Source organism: Octopus sinensis, linkage group LG1 (genome assembly GCF_006345805.1).
Source record: "Octopus sinensis linkage group LG1, ASM634580v1, whole genome shotgun sequence".
NCBI classification, from domain to species: Eukaryota; Metazoa; Mollusca; class Cephalopoda; order Octopoda; family Octopodidae; genus Octopus; species Octopus sinensis.
In genome coordinates, this window is record NC_042997.1 from 54,293,642 (window position 1) to 54,316,992 (window position 23,351).

The window sequence follows — 23,351 nt, forward strand, 5'->3', positions numbered from 1 at the left end:
AAATGATAGCTGGCTAAATCAACAGGATGTTGACATACAGGCCAAGAGTCTAGAGTTTGTATCCCATCATCAGCACTGTGGTGTGTTCATAATGAAGACACTTAATTGTCATCGATCTAGTTATTTATTTGTTGCTACAAACTGAATAGCATTAAACAGGTATACATGGATACACAACCTGGTCCTTAAGGTTATCTCCAATGCTATAAAGAACCAAATTGATCTCAACTACAGTGAAAAAACACCACTGAAAGTACCAACTAAAGATTTCATTACCTTTGTCACACTCAGGTCAGTGGATCCATTTCAAGAAGAAGAACAACAACAAACTTTTTGTGAGTGATGAAAAGTGGAATGGCTATTGGGAGGTGACTACAGATTTACCAGGGTGCCAGGGACTCTTTCCCATCCCAGTCACAAAAAAAAAATGGACATTTTAATGTGATGTGAAGGAAAGAAAGTTGTGAATCTAGTCAAGTTAACGGTTCCTCATTAAGATAAAACATGGACACCACTCAGGCTCGAAAGATTGACTGTTATGTAAACCTCCTCAAGGAATGTGAAGACGCAGGCTGGAAAGCGGAGCATTTTCCAATCGAAGTTGGATGTAGAGGGTTTGTTTGACACAGTGTGAGAAGACTTTTGTTATCGTTAGGCCTAACTCATCGTAAACATCACCATGATCGATATCCAAACTACAGTGGAGAAGGCTAGCCACTGGATTTGGTTAAAAAGAGACAATGAGCAATGGCTAGAAGAATATTGAGCTTTATTCAATAACCAGTTGATCTAGCAAGCAGGGCCTCATATCAGTGAGGGGGTGGCACATTGATGCCCTTGAGAGGTAGGCCCCGAAATGGTGCGCATTCTCTCCTGATGACCCCATACACTTGCTGGCTTCCGGTATGCAGAGTTCTTGACTGGTACCACTTACATGTGCAAGTTGTTTGTAAAACATCTTGTTGCTACAAATTGCTGTATGTTAATTCAATGTCAGCTGTCATTGAGCAGATCCATAATCATAGGCTTCCCTGGCATGAACATTTCATAGTTTTTCAGACAGAATATATATCTAGGAATTCATTATGCACTATGCTCTGTCCCTCTTTTTTTTCCTTTTTTTTTTATGTGATGGTTGTTGAGGAAGACAAATTTCCTGCAAAATTAGCAATCTCATACATACCTTTAATTGACTTGTTTATTTATAGATAGGGACCATAGGTAAATAGTTACAGCTCTCTGCAGTAAGTAGTGGCAGCAATTTATAGTTAATCAGTGTTTCATTCACTTACAATAATGATCGTACTCTGTGCTATAAGCCCTTGAAGAGGCATTAGAAGACTCTTTCACTTGAAAACCTTGTAGTTCCTCTTGACTCCATTAATTAAGTCTATTTAAATTTTTTTTTAAACAAATTTTTGAATACATCAATTCTGTTTATGTTTATTTTTCACTTAACAACTAAAACTAAAGTTGACCTAAAATTTATTAATTGCGTCTTTTGTTTTTACTAAATTACAGTTTTAATTTCAATTTTGTAATAATAATAATAATAAAGTTGGAGGAGGATTAACACAAAGTGAGGCATTTTCTTAACAATTTAGTGTTTTGCATTAAACAGAAAAATCATATTCATGATGTTAATAAAAATAATTATTACAGCATTAAGTGATTTATCACATGTTGATATCTTTTTTGTTTGTATCTTGGGGGTGGAGACTTGTTTGTTGGTTTAACTTACTAAATTTCGCAGTTTTAATTTTTGCCAAGTTAACAAGATTAATTGCAGTAGGGAATGGTTGATTGTGTGTGTATGTGTGTGTGTGCAAGCGTGTACATGTACATGTGTGTATGCATGCGTGCATGTGTGAAATATTCATAAATGCTTCCTAAATTCTAAGGGGCCTTTTATGTGCCAGTGCTTGAGATAAACCGACCTGGATGAAACTCCAGGCTATCAGTGATGTTCCATTTCCTGCAGCAAAATGAACTGAGATATAATATCGAATAAAGTGACTTTCTTTATCTCTCTCAAAAACACAAGATGTATGTCTATAGCAGATTTGAACTCACAAGCAGTGATGTGTATTCTTTTCAGTTCCAGGGGCTTAAAGGACAAAGTTGACTTTTAGAATGTAAATGGACATAAATGAATACAATAAGAGATTTCATTTGACATTCCACTCTTATGATACCAACATAATCCTGAGAGTTACAATATTGAAGGACATTACAATACATACTGACAGGAATATCTTGCTCATTTGATCAGATATTGTCATTAAGATGTAAAAGTTTATAACTATTTCTTATCCTGTGAATAGGAACATACTGTATTTTCCAGCATGCAAGTCTATAGTATATAGTGTAAACATATACCATTTGTATATAGTGTAAACATGTAGTGTAAGCATTCGAGAATCATCCCTCTCTTTCCAAATCCTGCTGCATTTCACATGGAATTTTTGATCATCCAGTGTTGGAATTCTGCTTTATGCACGGCATATAACCCCTCGCAACTTTTTTATTTCAAGGAATTTTCAGAAAGCTTTTGGGAATTTGTGTTCTACACACAGGGATTCATACAGCTATGCAAAAACCAAAAGACACATTTTTTTGTGTAATTTAAGGGGCATTTAGTTATTATTTTTAGCACCACTTCATACTATCCTTGTTTGTTTGTCACTTTAATGATTTGATGTTTTTCAATATCTTTCTCCCCTTAAACATATTTAATAGTCTGTTGTTGAGATTTAAGCCAAAATTTTGGCTGTCCATATTTTAAACTGATTTAAAAGAAAAGAAATTTGAAAAATTCTAAAAAAAGTTTTTTTGTATAGTCATATGAATTCCCTTGTGCAGAACACAAATTCACAAAATTTTTCTGAAAATTCCAAATGATAAAAAAGTTATAAGAGGTTATATGCTGTGTGTAAAGCAGAATTCTGCTCCTTCTGTAATCTGATTTGGTTGTAAATTTTGGTTTGAAAAATTCAACTTGTTTGCTAGAAAAATATAGTGTTGATGAAAGAAACAGACATGAAATGATAAACATTCAGACTACAGTGATTTACTGATAGAATTAATTGGTCAGAATGTATGGCACTGATACCACTGTGGTATCCATTGTGGTAGGGACTCTAGGAATAGAAATAAGCAGCTTATCTGGCTATTATTCAACCCAAGAATAGCAGAAAACAGTTTTCCATGAAGGGAATCCATATTTTTATGAAAATTCTTTACGTAATAGTTCTTTAACAAATAAATCCATAATTTCCACATTTGAATTTGTATTTTTCCTTTACTGATCTAGGCTTTGATTCTTCAGATGCTATTGGTGTTAAATATGTAGCATTCCAAGACAAATGTCAAAACAATTAACCATGTCTTGTGTATTACTTTATTTCAACAGGGCAGATTATGGCATATGTCTGTGGATAGTAATTTACATGTTTTATGTTGTTAGTTTTCCTTGTCAAAAAAGGTAGGCTCCTAGGGAGACAAGCTGCTTCCTCCTTTCCAGTTCTCAAATATATGTTTCATTTCAATTATGTTGCTTAATGACCTTAAAAAGACCTGAACCTTTGAACCTTGCATAATCTTATTTCTCTTTGTCTATAAATGTGTGGACCTAAAGCCTATAGTTAAAAAAATCAATTTTGTGTTCAATAAAATAAAAGTTTGTAATTATTGTAACATTTATCAGAATGTAGTGTCCAAATTTGTAAACCTGATTAAGAAGTGTGTGTGGAACTTTAGATGATTATCATACAAACTGGTTTCATCTGTCTTGAAAGTTTATGTAACCTTTATTGTAACTCCAACTCACAAAAGAAAAGAGAGAAAAAACATTGTGTGCCTGTGGGATATTGATTTCATTTGTATAACAAAATATATATGATTACTAGATTAATCACCTCGGAGGAATATTTTTTAAAAAGGGTTGTTTAACAATAAGAAGAATGGGATGAATGGAAAGTTAGAAGAATTAGAAGAGCAGTTGTTCATTTTTGATTCAGCTTGTGCTGAACATGACTGTCCAAAGAAAAATAACACAGTAATGTTGGAAAGTTCTGTTCATAGTAGTAGTATATATATTAAGAGAGAAGTCAGAATATTCTTGTGAAAGTGATTACTTCTTTTTACAGTTCAGTATTTGACAGATGTGACTGTGGAAACTCTGCCAAATGTAAGAATTTACCTGACACTATGCCTTGCTGCTCATATCACTTAGCTCCTAATTTTCACACCGTCTGTCACTCTCTTCACATCTTACCTCTTTAAACACTTCAGAATAATGTGATTTGACAGATCTATGGTGACATGTCACTCAAAAATCTGGAAGTTGTTTATTGGTTCAATTTTTGCTGATGACATTATTCAATCTGCCAAAATTATGGTTGTTAATTGCAAACAAATCCTGGGTTTGAATCAAAGTGAAGACCTGCTACAATTGCATCTACTTCTAATCAATATATCTAGAGAGAAAGCCAGTCAGAACATTCTGTTAAAAAGATGCTGCTCATAAATTTAAAAAGTGAGGAACAGCTGGTGAGAAGGAGAGATCTTGGTGATCAATAGTTTTTCATTGGAAAGTATAGGTCCAACAGAATCCTATTGTTCATTTAGAAGATAATATTAACAAACCTAAAGATCTCTATGGTTCATACTGAATTTAGATTTCTGTACTACTGAGTGAGAACGTGACAAATCTTCCTATTTTACAGTGTGCTATTCTATATTTGATAACTTATTTGGAATTGTTGCTGTCTATACATTGCTGCTATATAAACTTAAGTGCATAGAATACAATAATCTTTCCAAAACAGAAGGAAATGCCTACAGTAGATTTGAACTTACAACCAATTAGTTCATAATTCTTAGTCAATCATTTTAATTGTTGCTTAATTTGCTTAATCAATACTTCTTTCTTGTAATTGTTTAAACATAATGTATCAGGGTTGTTTCTTTGCTGCAATGTAAGAACCGGTTCCAGCACTTGACTGGTACTTTACTTTATTGAACCCCACCCAGAAGGATAAAAGTCAAAGCTGACTTTGGCAGGATTTGAACTCAGAATGAATGGGTCATAACTAAATACTATAGGCATATGTGACATCCTAATGATTCTACCACTATTCTAAAGCATTATTCTACTGAGGTTGACTTTGCTTTTCATCCCTTTGGGGTTGATAAAATAAGTACCAGTTGAGCACTGGGGTTGATGTAATCGACTTAACCCTTCCGCCGAAATTGCTGGCCTTGTGCCAAAATTTGAAACCAATATTCTAAAGCATTCATTGTCAAAACATTTTACTCTAGAAGTTGTAATTCTCCTCACAGAAAATAGCAGTTCCAACTGAGAAAGGCACCCAGACTTGCACTGAAACATTTAAATGAATAATCATATAAATATCTATATTTGCAGATCTGCATGACATGGAAAAACTGAAGTAAAAGTGTTCTTTATTTATATTTTATTGTTTTTATCATATATTTTCAGGTGATCATGTAAAAGTCCCCGAAAGAAACATCAGTATACCTCATGAGCATTTTAATTCAAGTACGTCTAACCATAATTACCACAGTAGACATAAACGATCTGACTCTTTAGAAAGATATATAGAATTGATGGTTGTAGCAGATCCAGAAATGTGGAGGTACCATGGAGATGACTTAGAACATTATGTATTCACATTGTTGGCCATGGTAAGAACTTCTATAAATATTATAAAAGTTATATTATAGAATTAGAATGAGCAGTTGTTATAACATTGAAATACTTGCTAAAGAGTTGACTGTTTATGTCCTTGACAAAGACACTGATCTTAATTGCACAATTTTCTCTTCCTATATTAATTTTTATTTGAAATTATTTAACTTCCTCTAAAAAGCCAAGAAGATCACATTTTCCATCTTCCTTTTTCCAGAGTTCAATAGTACTAAGTCCAGTAAACATCAAATAATGTTTATTCTGATTATAAAAAGCCAAAATAACAGGTTTAGATTTGCTTGGGGTAATTATTTGCATACAGACTGCACGTACAGACACTTACCTAAACAGAAATCCTACATGCATGTAACAGTTGTATTGTAATGTTTTATGGGGTAATGTTTAATATTTTTTAAATTTCATTTATTAATTGTTAAAATCTGTTTTATTCTTGACTATTTTTCAGGTCACTAACATATATAAACATCCATCTATAAAAAATTATCTTAACTTAGTTGTTGTCAAATTTTTAGTCCTTAAAGGTAATGAGGTAAGTCCATTTTATTTATTTGGAAGCTGTTAACATTTTGATATAAATCCTTTAATTTGAAAAGTTCATTTCACCTTCACATTCACATGCAGATTACTATATTTTGATTCTTTTAACTATTTTATTTAAACTTTTACTCACAAATATTTATTGAATTAATAAAAAATTTGTATGTAACTTGAGGTTGAAATATAAAATGTCAGTGCCTTTCTTTTAGAGATAGAGTAATATGGATTTTTCAGGAGGTTATTATAATGAATAAAACCATATTATTTAAAGAACAAATGGATCTTAGTCAGAATCTCCAACCATCAATTTTCAGTTGTTCAATCAACAGAGCTACTCAGATCATTGAATCAGCATGTGGTTGAGTATTCATGCACATGCATATCCTTAATATAATTATATCTTGATCAGCATGACACAATATGAGACAAGGTTGAGTCTTGGAATTACTGATACAATCCATCCAATGAGCTTGCCCAACACATCACATAGTGAAATTGAACCTGGGACACCTCTTGATTGGAAAGTGAACTTAACCTTTCAGAAATACTGTGCCTGCAAAGAATAAAAATAAGCATATTAACACAAATTTTGATTATCAGTAGATGTATGGATAGCTGATAAACAGAATGCTGCAGAACATGTTTCTAAAGTTGTAGTTCTTCAATAAAGGGTCATATTAAATACAACTGAAGGCTATTCCCCAATGAAAGCTCTATCTGAACTATGAGATAAAATAAACTCTTTCCAGTGCTTAGAAGGTTCCATGGTAGAGATCTCCTGTTCCCTAAGTGATTTAATCAGCAGTGAAGGAGGGTGCTCTGAAAACATAGCAGCCAGAATAATAACAGTTCGGAAAAAGTTCAGGAAGCTATTATCTCTGTTCACAACAGAGAGATTCTCTCTTAGGGAGTGAAGAGTAGATTGTACAATGCATGTATACAAACTGTGATGCTCCATAGTAGTGAGATGTGAGCACTGAATACAGAGGATCTGTGAAGGTTGGAAATAAATAAAATAAGCATGCACTACTGGATGATCCAATGTAGTTTGCTAAGCAATCACGCACAGATGGGCTGTGGGAAAGATTGGGTATAAGATGGTGATGTGCAAGATAGGAGATTATACAGGTAATGATATGTCATGAATATGGATGATGACTGCTGAATAAAAGAAATACTAGGAGATCCCTGTGGAATTGTGAGATCAAGGAAGATGTGGACAGAGGTGGTGGGAGATGATCTCAGAATGTTGAGCTTTACAAAGCAGATGGAAAAGGAAAGCAATAACTGATGGAACAATATGTTGTCAAGGATCTGTCCAATCCATGCAATCTTGGAAAAAAGCAATTATAAATATAAGGAGCACACACACATGCATATACATATATAGTATAGCATATAGTTTCAATGAAATACAGTTTGTAAGTTTATATATTAAAATTTGTGGTTTCTATTTTAAAATTTCATTATTGCTATGTGAGCAACATTAAATCTCATCTTCTAGTTGATATTGAAATTACTTTCTTTCCTCTCAGATCTAAACATAATAATATACTAAAAACCTTATATTAAAAGTATTTTGTTCCAAACAACTTACTACACACTTCAATCACTTGATTTGTTAGTGATTTTCTTGTTATACAATATTCTTTCAACAAGGAGCCTATGCCTTAACTGCATCCCATTACTATGTTATTATATAGTTTTCTGTTTGATTGTAAATTTCTTATAACTTAAGTAGAATTTCTTTACATTTCTATCAGAACAGTAGCTTCTTTTATACTCAGGTAAGCTGAGAACATACCTCATTCAAAAGAAACTGCTGTCTACAGCAGCTTCTACCTCTATATAAGGTTTTTGTTTTTTTTCAGTGAGAATTGACTTTTCAGTCACTTACATTGAATCCAGAAAACAATTCTAAATTTTTATTATTTTTTTTATTTTAGGAAAATCTAGAAATTACATCAAATGCAGTAAAAACATTACAACAATTTTGTAAATGGCAATACAAGCTAAATATTGAAGATGATGCCAATGAACATCATGATGCTGCAATACTTCTGACAAGGTATGTTTGTACAACGTATTTATCACTGCAATCTCTGATGTTTTGTGCAGCACTTGAAACTTGAGGTATTTTGTAGAACTGATTTCATGTAGTCTGGAAATCGTTTCACCTCTTCATGTAGGTGGAGTATATCTGAGACATGAGATGGTTATCTGTTAAACTGTTTCTATCATTATAGAAGTAATGATGCCAATGTTCTAGAAATCCTCCAAGGTTAAAATAGAACAAAGATTTGAACTCTTGGAATTATGAGTCAAAAGCTGTTAAAAATAAAGCTTTATTTTTTTCTTCTTTTAAATGGTAGATAGTAACTTTTGTTCAGTTTCCTAAAATATAAAATATTCAGGCAACAACATAGGATGAGAAGAAAAGTTTGGTTTATATTACACAGATGAAATTTCTTGTTTGAGATTTCTATATTTAAAGATTTTTGTTTTTGATTCTCACCATGAAGCTTTATAATATATATAATTGTTTCTGTAATATTCTGCCCATATCAAATATTTAAAAATATTTTTCCATTCACTAATGTAAGAACATGTAGAATAAAGTTTTTCTTATGCGCATAACTATACCCCTATTGTATCAGATGTCAGAGTACAAAATTCTTGATTATACAGTTCTTTATCATTTCTCTGGATCAGAACTGTATCCGGTAGTATTATATTCTGAAATACAATATTTCTTAACAAATTCTTCATCCCTTCTTTGTCCAAACTTTTTCAAATAGTAAGAAACTTAACAAACAAGAATTTTTTGACGAAATATTTTAAATCTAGCCACCAACTACCCTTTTGCTTTGTTACATATAATGAAAATATAATTTTCACACACCCACTCATGTTTTTGCCCAGAACTTCATATCAATTTATTACATTTTGTAAAGTGAAGACAATGTAAAGTCAAGAGGACCCTTTACAGTTGCCAAGAACATGAGAACCTCTCCAGAGTTGATGCAATAAAATGCACTCAGTACTTCATTGTGTTGAGTGGTTTGTGTTAGGAAGGGCATTCAGTCCAGGACAGAACAGACTCTAGATTCAAATGTGATGATTGACAATAAGCCAGTCAAATGGGTCAGGTCATTTAAATATCTTGGAAGTGCAGTAAACTTTAAGAGTACTCTTGATGATGAAATCAATGTCAGAATATGTAAGGCATTTGAAAACTTCTCCAACATTTGTGGGATGAACATGGTGTCAGTTTGAAAACTAAAATAAATGTATACAAATCTTGTTTTTTGAGCACCCTTTTGTATGGGGCAGAAGTATGGACTCCCTACTACAGACATACAAAGAAACGTGAAACCTTTCACATGTACTGTCTGCACAATATCTGCAACATGAAATGGCAAGATAAGATGTCAAATATCAAAATCTTAGAAAAATGTGTTATCTCCAGTATCAAAAGCATACTGCTGAGAATTCAGTGCAGGTGGGTAGGGAGTGTTGTTTGAATGAAAGATGATCACATTCCAAAAATTCTTTTGTATGGCCAACAAGTAGAGGGATATTGTGGTAAAGAAAGACCTGTCCTTAAGTATAAGGATAAGTGGAAGCAATCACTAAAATTTCTACAGCTTAACTTGACATCTTGGGAAAGTCCTTGTCCAGATCGATCTGCATGGCATGAAATGTGTCATGATGCATCAAAACAATTTGAGTTAAAGAAACAGAACAATAAAAGAATTATATCTTGCAATCAGCAAATAAATTTGTCCAATCTCAGGCAAAATCAGAATCATCAGTGTTCCCATTGTGACTTCATAGCAAAATCCATACCTGGACTCAAATTACATTCATGCATCCATTGCAAATAGATGCAGCTTCTTTTATTTTTAAAACCTTTATTTTTCTTTCTTAAATCCTCTCCTTCAATTATTCATACATCAAAATTGCCAGGAGTGACCATCATTATTATGATCATAGTTGAGGGAGAGAAAAAAATAGAATTCAATGGATATAGTCTGAAGATTTAGTATAAGGAGAGTATTTATCAGTTTTTATGATTGCTACCAAATATAGGACCAGTATTCTTTGTGGTGTTTATTTCTCTTTCTTTTACATGTTTCCTCTTTATAGGAGTAAAGTATATTATAGAACATTTTATTTATTTTTAAGTATTGTTGTAGTAAGCAAGGATAAAAGTTATCAAGCATTTTTTCTAGATACTACAGCCACTAAACAATATGTATATGAATGAGATAGCTTGTAGTAAAATTTTCACATACTATTCATATTATTTAACATCTGCTCATAATAATAAAGCAATGTCAAAAAGTGCAAGCATGCCTGTTTCATTGTAAATAGAATTTTGCTCTGTTGACCTCACTAGTGAAATTAACTTGAATTATGCATTTTTTTTAATATAATAAAGGCAAGGCTGCTTAATGACTAACTCCATCCTGCTGACAATGAAACACACATTATCATGTTAGAACATTAAATCTAAAGGGGAACTAAAAGTATTCAATTATTTTTGCATGAGTCCCTTAGAAAATTCAGTTACTATATTTCATAAGTGTCTATTTTACCAGTTGCTAACTTCCTATAGCTGCTCCTCATTTTCAAAGATGAATGATGAATAAGCTCATACTTGTTTTGTAGAAGTTAACTATATTTTGTCTTCTTTTCCTTTCTTCCGCCTCTCTCTCTCTCTCTCTCTCTCTCTTTTGGTGTGTCTTCCACTTGATAAAAGTGACTACTTTTCATCATCAGTATTGTTGATATCATCATCACCCACCTGTTTAATATCCGGTGTTTTTTTTTTTTTGGCGGGGGGAGGTCAAATCTGAAAAAATTTGGTAAACCACAACAGATTTTGAGAGCAGTTAAGCTAATTCAAACTTATGGAAGAAAGTTTCTTGTACCACTGGCTGGACAACTGAACCAAAAAGCTGTACTTTTTAATGTTTCACAAACATTGCTTTATACTCCTGAGAAAAAAAAAAGATCATTTATTAAATGATTAGGTATCATTATGGATGTTACTTTCAATGTGTATTAAAGCAAATGTTAGAAATTTCATAATCATCAACAGGCATTGCTGTGTGGTTGAAATTTTTACTTCTGGACCACATAGCTTTGAGCTCAGTCACACTGTGTGACACCTCTTGGGTCACATGGTGGGACTTCTCTTGCAGCCCCTGGTTAACTTAAAGCCTTATGAGTGAATATAGCTGATAGAAACTAAAAGAAGCTTGTGGTGTGTGTGTGTCCTTACTATTACAAGCAGTGTCATTTGTTTCCAGTCTTCAGTGGAAAGCATGTCGCACCATAAGGAAATATTACTTTGCTTGAAAACAAGTGAGGTGCTGACAACAGGAAGGGCATCCAGGTGTAGATAATCTGCTTCAATGAATTTTGCTTAATCTGTGCAAGACGGAAAAGTGGACATTAAAACTATGACGATGATGACAATGACAGGTGATGATGGCAACAATGATGATGATGATGATGAGGACGATGAAAGCAATGATGGCAGCAATCTATATTACAATGGATAGAAGAAATAAACACATAAAAACTGTTAAATAATTTGTATGTCATTTGGGTTGTTATATTTCAAATAATGTGAATATATTACAATTCTTGATTTTAGGAAAAACATGTGCAGGTCAGAGAACAATTGTGAAACGTTAGGTAAGTTCTATCTCTTATTAAGCTTAACCCTTTCTTTTAGTATGCCAAGTTTACTTATTTAAAAAATGTTAAAAGCTTATTATCTTATTTTCCATATTACTTAAATATAGCGATGTACTTGCATAGCAAGTGACCTGATCTGAGATCGTGTGCTGAAATGAAAACAATTGCAGCGGGGAAGGTGTTTATAAGCCATTTAAGAAACACACAAAAGCCGTTAGATTCACTTCAACATTTAAATTTAATTTGTCAAAATATTTTCGTCACTTTGAGACCGCAACCAGTTCACTGACAAAATTCCATGCTGTTTACTTAAATATAATTAACATGAAATTACTAGCGTTACTCTTTGAATTATTTTCCGGGTCTCCCATTGCTTACAGTTCTTATCTGCAGTGGATAATGGTAGCACCACCATTGTTTATACTAGATAGTTATAAACTATTTCTTGCTAACCAAGTGATGCCATTATCTATCAAAGTATATATTTTTTTGTTTTATGTAACTTCAGTCATACTTATAGAAAATGAAGAAAGTGAGAGTTAAAAGGATATATCTGAAATAATGCTGACATTTCACTAACTCTGTCAAGTATTGTGAATTGCTTATAAGAGCATACTTAACGAGAGAGATGAGCACACAATATTAAAAGAAACATGACACAAGCAAATCCAAAGACACAGTGTCTGGTTATACTTCAATCATCATCATCAACGTTTAACGTCCGTTTTCCATGCTAGCATGGGTTGGACGGTTCGACTGGGGTCTGGGAAGCCAGGAGGTTGCACCAGGCTCCAGTCTGATCTGGCAGTGTTTCTACAGATGGATGCCCTTCCTAACGTCAACCACTCCATGAGTGTAGTGGGTGCTTTTTACATGCCACTGGCATGGATGCCAGTCAAGGTGACGCTGGCATCAGCCACGTTCGGATGGCGATTTTTACGTGCCACTGGCACGGGTATCATGATTATAATTTCCATTTGACTTTTATTTTGATGTTGATGTATTTGACTCGATAGGTTTCCTCAATCACAGCAGGTTGCCCTACAATTCAAGGAAAGCACAGCAGGCCGTCGTGCGAGCCATGAACTCACTTCATTTGTCAGGTCTTCGCAGTCACAGCATATCTCCAGAGGTCTCGGTCTTTCATCATTGCCTCTGTGAGGCCCAACATTTGAAGGTCATGCTTGACCACCTCATCCCATGTCTTTCTGGGTCTACCTCTACCCCAGATTCCTCCAATTGTTTGGGAGTAGCACTTCTTCACACATTTCTCCTCATCCATCCATAGTACATGACCATACCAATGCAAACGTCTCTCTTGCACACCACATCCGATGCTTCTTATGTCCAACATTTCTCTCAGGACACTTACACTCTGTCATGTGTGCACACTGACGTTACACATCCAGTGGATCATGCTAGCTTCGTTTCTTTCGAGCCTATGCATGTCCTCTGCAGTCACGGCCCATGTTTCACTGCCGTGAAGCATGGCAGTTCACACACATGCATCGTACAATCTACCTTTCACTTTGAGTGAGAGAACCTTTGTCACCAGTAGGTGTAGAAGCTTTCTAAACTTTACCCAGGCTATTCTTATTCTAGTGGTAACACTCTCTGAGCATCCATCCCACTACTAACTTGGTCACCTAGGTAGCAGAAGCACATAAAAGTTACCTTCTCGGTTAATTTTCCTTTGATGTTGCTGCACCTCTTATGTGTCCATAGCTTACACTAGGTACATCTTATGGAGTTTCTACCTACACTTTTTCTACAGATCAGGCAGGGCCACCTACCTGAGTGGGTGTGTGATGAGTTCACCTTCCTACTTATTAGAACTTTGGTCTTTGCTACATTGACTCTTTTGATTCTAAACCTAGGTTCCACACCCGAAATTTCTTTTCTAATTCCGGTAGTGATTCTAAATGTTAATAATAATCCTTACTACTATAGGCATAGGTACAAGGCCTGAAAAAATGTGGAGGGTTGGGGTGGGAGTTATAAGGTAGGTGGGGCTAATCAATTACATCAACCTCAGTGCTCAACTGGTACTTTTTTTTATTGGCCCTGAAAGGATGAAAGGCAAAATTGACCTTGGCAGAATGTGAATTCTAACATGAAGCTGGAAGAAATGTTATGAAACATTTTGTCTGGCATGCTAATAACTTGCCATCATAGTATTAATGATATATACATACATATATGTATATACATATGTTACAGAGGCCTATTGAAAGAAAGTTGAGCATAAGAGGAATTAGCTGCAGCTTGCAAGAGAGAAGACTGCACTGGTTTGGTCATGTGATGCATATGGATGTAGACAATTGCATACAGAAGTGCCAATCACTTAAAGTGGATAGAACTTGTGGAAGAGGGAGACCCAGGAAGACATGGGATGAAGTATTGAAGGCCGATCTCAAAACACTGAGTCTTCTGAAGGAGATGACAAAGGACAAGATATCTGGTGTTTTGTTGTACTCAAGAAGACTTGCCTGCCACTGTGGAATTGATAATGATGCTGGTGCCACATAAAAAGCACTGGTACTGGTGCCATTTTAAAAGCATTGGTGCTGGTGTCACATAAAAAGCACCCAGTACACTTTGTGGAATGGTTGGTATTAGGAAGAGCATCCAGCCATAGAAACCATGCCAGAATAGATAATGGAGCCTGGTGTGATCTCTGGCCTCACCATCTTTGGTCAAGCCATCCAACCCATGCCAGCAATGAAAAAGGAGGTTAAATGATGATGATGATGACGATGACGATAGGCATAGGTATGACTATGTGGTTAAGAAGCTTGCTTCCCAACCACATGTTCCAGCATCAGTCCCACTGCATGACACCTTGGACAAGTCTTATCTACAGCAGTCCCAAGCCAACTAAAGCCTTGTAGAGAGTTTGTTGGACATAGTGTGAGATGACTGTTATTATCATTAGGCCTAACTCATTGTAAAGTAAATACCACCATGACTGATATCCATACTAGAGTGGAAAAGGCTAGCCACTGGATTTGGTTAAAAAGAGACGAGGAGCGATGGCTAGAAGAATATTGAGCTTTATTTTGATAACCAGTTGATCTAGCAAGTGGGACCTATCAGTGAGAGGAGCTGGTGTGCATTGATGCTGTCGAGGTAGGCCCCAAAACAGCACACATTCTCTCCTGATGACCCCATACACTTGCTAGCTTTCAGTATTCAGAGCCCTCGACTGGTAGCACTTGCATGTGAAAGTTGTTTGCAAAACATCTACTCATCTCCATGTGACAATGTAAACAACTTGAAGGTAATAGGACCCAAAGTTTAGCTAAGCAGGTTTTATGCGTGATACAAGCTGTGTAACAAACATTGTTTTAGCTATGAAACTTTTGTAGTCATTATTTACCTTTTCTATTCTTTACATTCTTAGATTTTTACTCACATATTAAGCAACTTTAGTTGCTAAACTGGTAATTGTACAGTGACTGTCAGCTTATCAAAATTTCCTTTGATTTCAATATGTGATGAAGCATATAACAATGATAAATATACTCTCTTCATCCGATGTTGTCCACTTTTTGTAATCTATACTTACTGTATACAACATTATAGATTGGTAGCAATGAAGCCACAGAAACAGTCGACTGAATGCCTTTAGTATTTAGAATTTTCTGTTTATACTCTGGGATTGTAATATGGTGACTTTTACCTTTCATAATCCCAGGACCCAGGATCAATAAAATAAGCATTAGTTGATTTTATCAATAGACCTTCATTTAAAATTTTGTGTTTCTTTGTCAAATAAATAAATAAATAAATGCTGTTAAAAAGCAAAATTGCTGCTTAGTAAAGAAAAGTACTGAACTGTGAAGATTCCACTGTCTGTACCATTTTCCTCCAACCCACAATTATTTTACGAATCACACTTTTAATAATCTTTTATGTAGGTTTGGCTGAACTTGGGACTATGTGTGATATGAAAAGAAACTGTGCTATTATTCAGGATAATGGTCTTGGTTCAGCTTATACTATTGCCCATGAGTTGGGGCACTTGTAAGTATTTGCTTTCAATTCAGCTTACATTATTAAAAATCATGAACAGGTAACTATTCTTTTAAAGTAAGGAAATATATGTTGTTGTTATTATTATTATTATTATTGATTTTTGTCTGTTAGATACATGTGATTAAGTTTATAAAACAATTTAAAAATTTCCATGTAACTAATCTTATTTCTTATTTGTGTGTGGGTGGGGAGGGTGTCTTAAGCAGAAAAACAGAACTCAAAAATATGAATATATATATATTTTTAGTTAATCAGCAGAAGTTACAAATTGACTGAAAGGTTGAGAGTTTCATGCATTGGCACTTATCACAAAGCCTTCAGCATGGAACTCTCAGCCCTTGAGTTACTTTGTAACTTCTGCCAATTAAAGTGTATATGTGTATGTATATATATATATGTGTGTGTGTGTGTGTATATGTGTGTGTGTGTGTATATATATATATATATATATATATATATATCATCATCATCATCATTGTTTTAACATCTACTTTTTCATGCTTGCATGTCATCGTCAACCATCATCATCATTTTATATCCACTTTCCATGCCAGCACAAGTTTGATGGGTCATCACTATCTGAATCAGTTCTTATTCAGAATTACTGCCCTCCTAATTGGGTCAGGGGACCAAGTTTCACTGCACATTTTATCGTGTTACCAACACTAAAGAGATTAGCATGTTCTCAATAATCTCACAAGAAAAGTACATTATATAAATATATATATCATCATCATCATCATCATCGTTTAACGTCCGCTTTCCATGCTAGCATGGGTTGGACGGTTCAACTGGGGTCTGGCAAGCCCGAAGCTGCACCAGGCCAGTCAGATCTGGCAACCGATGATGATGATGATGATGATATATATATTTATATAATGTACTTTTCTTGTGAGATTATTGAAATTTTGCATCAAAAATAAAGGTTTTTCTGTTTAAACCTCATCTCAAAAATTTGCATATGTGATCATAATTATTCTGATTGTCTTCATTATCACCATTATAATCATTATGATATTTCAACAAACAGAAAGATGATTATATTGCTTGTGATGGTGTTGAATAATGATACAAATTCTAATGAAGGTGAAGGTTACTGTTGCTCTTAAGGATAATAATAATGATGAGGATGTTGGTTGTAATAGTGTTTGATGTCTTGGTTTTTGAAGTGTTTTCATTTTTTATTCACCTCTTATGTTCCCCAGATTTAACTTACCTCATGATGACAGTGACAAATGCCAACAGATTACTTCTGTCAGTGACCAAAGTAGCCATGGTACATACCATATCATGTCCCCAACATTAGATTACGATTCCAGTGGATGGCTTTGGTCAGATTGCAGTGCAGTTCTTCTCACCAAATTTATTGAGTATGTGAAAAATTATTTGATTTTGAAGTATGTGTGATTTTATGTATGTGTGTTCGTTTTCGTATGTGTACGTCAGTATTTGTGTGCCTTATAATGGACATGCATGCATCAGAGTATGGGAAAGTGTTTTAAAATGGAGTTGTTTCAATTTGTCTTTTATCGTTAAAATTTTTAATACTCTTAATAAATTCTTTCTTCGATAATATTTTCAAAATTGAAAGATTTAAATTTGATAATTTATTGAAAAAAAAAATTTATATCCTCGAATTTGTGAAAATGTTGTGTACTCCAAGGAAACCATGGACCTCTTTATTTGTAATGGTTTCTCCATGGATTATCTCCCTTACAACGGAATCCATCAAGGATGAAAATCAGCTTTCAGAAAGACATTTAAGCTTGATATAAAACAGGAATTATGTTTAGTATATGTTGTTGTATAGCCTATATTGATCCTGACCGAGTAAATCTCTTTTGTCCTTCTTTTTTTTTTGCATATTATGTGGTCTTGTAGTTTTATATTTTGAAGGCAATTAGACCACCTTATTAGTTTCTATTTAGCTATCCATTTATAATGATCTCCATTGAAATATCACTATCTCTGTCATCATAGGGTCCTAATTTTAATAAATTTTTCTAAATCTGTAATTAGTCCTGAAATTCCTAAATGGAATCATTACATCATTAATACTCTTACCTGACTATCTCTCCATATCTCTGCTATAATAATCCTAAAATATTATTTTAGCATTACAAATTATTATTCCTTAACTCCGAGAATATTTTATGAGTATTGAGCTCATTTCTGATTAAGAGGTAATTATTCTTTAAATTAAATATGTCAGATTTACTACTTTATATGTTTGCATTGCTCACTGAAAATATAAAATATCATTCCAGTTATGTGGAAACGTTCTTTATATTTATTTATCAATCCTTATTTACTTTCAGTTTAGACTATGCAGAATGTCTCCTAAATAAACCATTTACCAAAAAGTATCAAAGATTTCGTTCAAGAGAAAAGTATCTTCCACCTGGACTAAAATATGATGTAGACACTCAATGCCGTCTGGCATTTGGGCGAAATTCATACAGTTGTCCAACAAGAACAAGTGTGAGTTCATCTACAGTTGGCTTTTATTATTGTTTTATTTTTTATTGATGCATTTATAATTGTCGGAGCTCTGAAATATTGTCATAATTGTTTGTAATTATACTGAGATGAAGTTGTTTGGCATACGCTTGCATTAAAGTATAACATTTTAAAACATCTCAAGTTTCTTAAATGAAAGGAAACTATTTAAACAATCGTCTAAGTTCAATGTTTGATTGCAAAAAGTTTGAAAGAAATGAGTATAAGATCCATTTCTTCATTGAGTGATGTCAAATATATGTAGACTCTGCTACAACGTAATTAAACTTACTTTAACGACTTATTACTGTTGATATAAAAAAAAAAGTTGTGTTTCTGATATTTGAAATAAATGACTTTTTAACTTCATTTGCTAGAAATTTTAAGAATTCTTAATCTTTTCTGATATCAATTCTTTTCAAACTGTATTTCATTAGTTTGCATGTTCCCGTTTATGGTGTATTGGAGACACAGAGGAAACTTGTCACTCTGAGAATTTTCCATGGGCTGATGGAACACCTTGTGGTGCAACAAAGGTAATTTTTCTTCCTTGTTTCCCTTTTATATTCAGGATTATTTTCCCACAATGAAAATACATATATTTTATATATAACTTGGAAAGACTATCACTTTTAATTTTGGAAATTGTCAAAAAAGAAAAAAAATTCTTCATATATTTACTAACTATAATTTTAAAGCAACAAATGGTCTAACAGATTTTTTTTATTGCTACAGTGGTGTCAAAATGGTGCTTGTGTTATAAAAAGACACTTTGAAAAAGTTGATGGTAACTGGGGCAAGTGGAGTGAATATGATGAATGTACCTTTTCCTGTGGTGGTGGCATAAAGAAATCAAAGCGTGAATGTAATAACCCCATGTAAGTAATGTGCTGCAATGTTTTAATAATAATAATAATAAAAACATTGTGTACAGTGCTCAGGTGCACTACAACTCATCTGAAGTGTATGTATAATCAGGTGTAGTTTCGGCGGATTTCGGAAAGCATGAGGGCCTTAAAGGATGCAGTGCCATGGCAGTCAGCAACTTTACTTCAAATGTTCTGAAAAATGTAACAATTATTTTACCAATTTTCTACAGCTGATTTTCTGAGATAATTTACTCATTTTTAAAGAATGTTTATTATAAACATTCCAAGAACATCTTTCCTTTTTAGTTTCTAAATACTACATATGTGAGATATTGGCTGAACAGTGTAGCATATTTGACTTTCAACTGTGAATTTATATTGCCTGTAGATATTTTATTCTGTTTTTAACGCAAAAATATTTAACCTATACTTTATAACTGGATAAGCACCAGGTCTTCTGTGAGGCTAGTTCAAGAAATTATTAGTATTCTGTTCAAAATATTTATCACATTAATTTATGCTGTAGGAAATGTTATTATGTATTTGTATTAAGGATATCAATGATCATAAAATGGTTAACATCATACAAGTCTGTCCTATGCAAACATGGGGAAAAAATCACAGGCATAAAATGATAATAAGTTGAAAAATAAGACAGAGTACAATCAATAAATTATATGAGATTCGCTTCAGTTATTACTGTATACACAACCTTATTAATAAGCCATTATATGGATAGTAATTATGAATATCTCAAAATAATACATCTTTACAATATTTTTTGTGGTATTGTCTCATAAAATACTAATTTATACTTTAATGAAAAACTAGTTAAAAGAAAAGATATAGAATTATCATATGCCTAGAATTTAGTAACTGAGCTGCAGCAGATAATATCAAGGATAATTTATTGAATCTTAAATTATTTTTAACTGTGGTACTCTAAGTTCTAGATAAAGCTATAAATAATAGCAGTACAATATTGTGTTAAAAAAACCCATTAGGTTGAAAAAAATTGGAGGCTGCCCTTCAACGTTTTTAGCTCAATATTCTACACACCATTTTTATAGCTTTATCTACTCACCAATTAAACAATTTATTTCCTATCTCTTCAAGTTTCTAAATTCTTATGATGTAAACAACATACAATCCTTATTAAATCTTGTTTAACTGAAATAGTAATTTTTTTTTACATTGCAAATACATTGTTTTAAACAAATATTATTACTATAATCCTGCATTGTTTTTGTAAACAATTTTAATGAGAACTTAATTATTTTTGCAGACCAAAACATGGTGGTGCTTATTGTATTGGGAAAAGAATAAAATATAAATCTTGCAATACTAAGGTGAAAATTTTATTTCCTTCTATTTTCTTAACTTTAACTGGGGAAAACAATTTGCAGTATTTACTTACAAGTTGGAAGCTGGCAGAACCATTAACACGCCAGGCAAAACGATTATTACTCTGAGTTCAAATTCTGCTGAGGTCAACTTTGCCTACATGTGTTTCCATATCTGAACACTACTCTTTGTGAGACCAACACCTCAGTTTGTCCTGACCTGAGCAGCATGTTGTTCCAGAAGATTGTCTTAACTAGTGAGATTTGTTCCCTCTTGGCCATGGCCTTGATTGTGCAATGGTGTTTTTCCAGAACCCTGTTTCCACTCGGCCTATATGCTGCTCTGAAGAAGCATCTGATGTACCATCTGCTAAGTGTTTCCTTCTGCAGCCCTGAACAAAATACTGTACTGTTGTCCATCAACAGCTCATCCCCCAGGCCCCCTGCAGTTTCATTCACAGTCTCTATCCTAATTTCTCTCTATATTGCCATCCACCCTGGTCCACAGTCGATCATTGAGAGGTACAATCTTTCCTGGAAATGTATCATATCAATTGCCAGCTTCTTCCAACCTTATTTTACTTTGAATCAATTTGGCAATTATTTGTACTTAAAATTACATTTATTCTAGACTTCTATAGCATACAGAGAGATTATTTTATTTAATATTTTTAAATATATCATTTTCTCAATTAGAAATGTCCAGAAAATACCAAAGATTTCAGAGCTGCACAGTGTTCAGAATTTGATGGCAAAATTCCACTTATGGGACTTTCATCAACTGTGATGTGGGTTCCAAAATATTCTGGAAGTAAGTGTAGTTTTACATATTGATCGTTCTTTCCAATCTTAAAACCTCTATAACTAGGAATTGCATCAATTGTTCAAAGAAACCTTCGTGCTGGTGGCACGTAAAATACACCAATCCGACCGTACGACAGGCACCCATGCCAACCCCCTTTGCTTGCGAAGACATGTTGGGGCAAGCGAAATCAAAATCGAATTGAACCAGCCAGGATCCCTGGTCTGGTGGTACGTAAAAAGCACTATCCGACTCGTGGCCGATGCCAGCACCGCCTCGACTGGCTTCCGTGCCGGTGGCACATAAAATATACCAATCCGACCGTGGCCGTTGCCAGCTTCACCTGGCACCTGTGCAGGTGGCACGTAAAAAGCACCCACTACACTCACGGAGTGGTTGGCGTTAGGAAGGGCATCCAGCTGTAGAAACACTGCCAGATAAGACTGGAGCCTGGTGCAGCCTTCTGGCTTCCCAGATCCCCGGTCGAACCGTCCAACCCATGCTAGCATGGAGAACGGACGTTAAACGATGATGATGATATGACACTATATGGTCTGAAAGCTAAAGAGTGTTTAAATGAACTACTGATACATTGCTCTTAGTGTAAATATTTATTTGCATTATAACTGTACTTACTTTTCAGATTCTCAATGATTTAAAACTTATGACATGCTCAGACCAAGACAGTTGGTCAAAGCTGTTACAAAATGAAAATAAGGCAAATAATTATGTTAGCTTGCAAAAGATATTAAGATGAAATCTATGATGTATTTTTGCATATGGGAGAAGCAACTTCTTTTAAAAATAAAGAATTCTATTTTATTGCAGTAGTATTCTCATCCATATTTGATTGGAGGTTTAAATATTGTACGTGCTTTTGGATGCATGTTTCTAGAACAATACCCTCTGAAAAGTCTTTTGTTAATTTTAATGCAGAAGTTTAGTATATTTCCCTAATTAATTTTGTATCTAATTTTTCAAAATTTGAAATGATAGCTAATTCGTTCATTATGTTACATGTTTAGCAGTAATAAAAATGTCTTAACAAACCAAGCCCTTACTTTTATAATACTTGCTTCAATGTGTTTCTGTAAAGGAAAACTAGTTTTTATTGTCTTGTCTGATGCTATTTTCCAAAATAAGCTGCTGTATTTTACCTCTGACTTCATTTTTCTTTTTTTTTTCTTTTTTTTTTTTTGCAAATCTTTTATTTTCACATTTTGCAGTCCATTTGAAAAACACCTGTAAACTTTACTGCCGTGCATCACATGGAAATGACTATTATTTACTAAGAGAACAAGTTACTGATGGAACTAAGTGTTCTGAAGATACTTTTGATGTTTGTGTGAATGGAAAATGTCAGGTAAACTTACTTATAAAACAGTCATTTAGAACTATTTTTATATGAATTGTTTCATAAACATAAAATTTTTTCCATACTTTCATTCTCTTTCACAATGCAAGATTACAATTTTTCCAGTATGTTTTTGAAACAAATAACTTCTTTTAATCTTTCAAGATTTGAAATGATAGCTTATTAGTTCATTATGTTATGTGCTTAGCAATAATAAAAATATCTTAACAAATCAAACACTTACTTTTATAATACTTTGCTTCAATGTGTTTCCATAAAGGAAAACTAGTTTTTATTGTCTTGTCTGATGCTGTTTTCCAAAATAAGCTTCTATATTTTACCTCTCACTTCATTTGTTGATCTTCAATCGAATTCTGTTCAACTTTAGATGTCCAAAGTTTACATATGTATTTAAATATCCTTTGGCTGATGCAAACTCTAAATGTTTTAATTTTTAGATGCA

General features: G+C 33.6%; 1 protein-coding gene across 2 annotated transcripts in view; it reads left to right on the forward strand.

The window, feature by feature from the left end:
- The window catches only part of LOC115210358 (A disintegrin and metalloproteinase with thrombospondin motifs 9), a 165,483-nt gene that overhangs the window by 92,017 nt on the left and 50,115 nt on the right, over positions 1-23,351 (forward strand). For both annotated transcript variants that reach the window (XM_036500853.1, XM_036500858.1), the window contains 12 exons: positions 5,504-5,709; positions 6,180-6,263; positions 8,218-8,339; positions 11,940-11,980; positions 15,904-16,009; positions 17,227-17,391; positions 18,340-18,502; positions 18,958-19,056; positions 19,256-19,398; positions 20,675-20,738; positions 21,429-21,543; positions 22,761-22,897. In XM_036500853.1, coding sequence (XP_036356746.1) covers positions 5,504-5,709; positions 6,180-6,263; positions 8,218-8,339; positions 11,940-11,980; positions 15,904-16,009; positions 17,227-17,391; positions 18,340-18,502; positions 18,958-19,056; positions 19,256-19,398; positions 20,675-20,738; positions 21,429-21,543; positions 22,761-22,897 — 1,445 coding nt within the window. The remainder of the gene's footprint in view (positions 1-5,503; positions 5,710-6,179; positions 6,264-8,217; positions 8,340-11,939; positions 11,981-15,903; positions 16,010-17,226; positions 17,392-18,339; positions 18,503-18,957; positions 19,057-19,255; positions 19,399-20,674; positions 20,739-21,428; positions 21,544-22,760; positions 22,898-23,351) is intronic.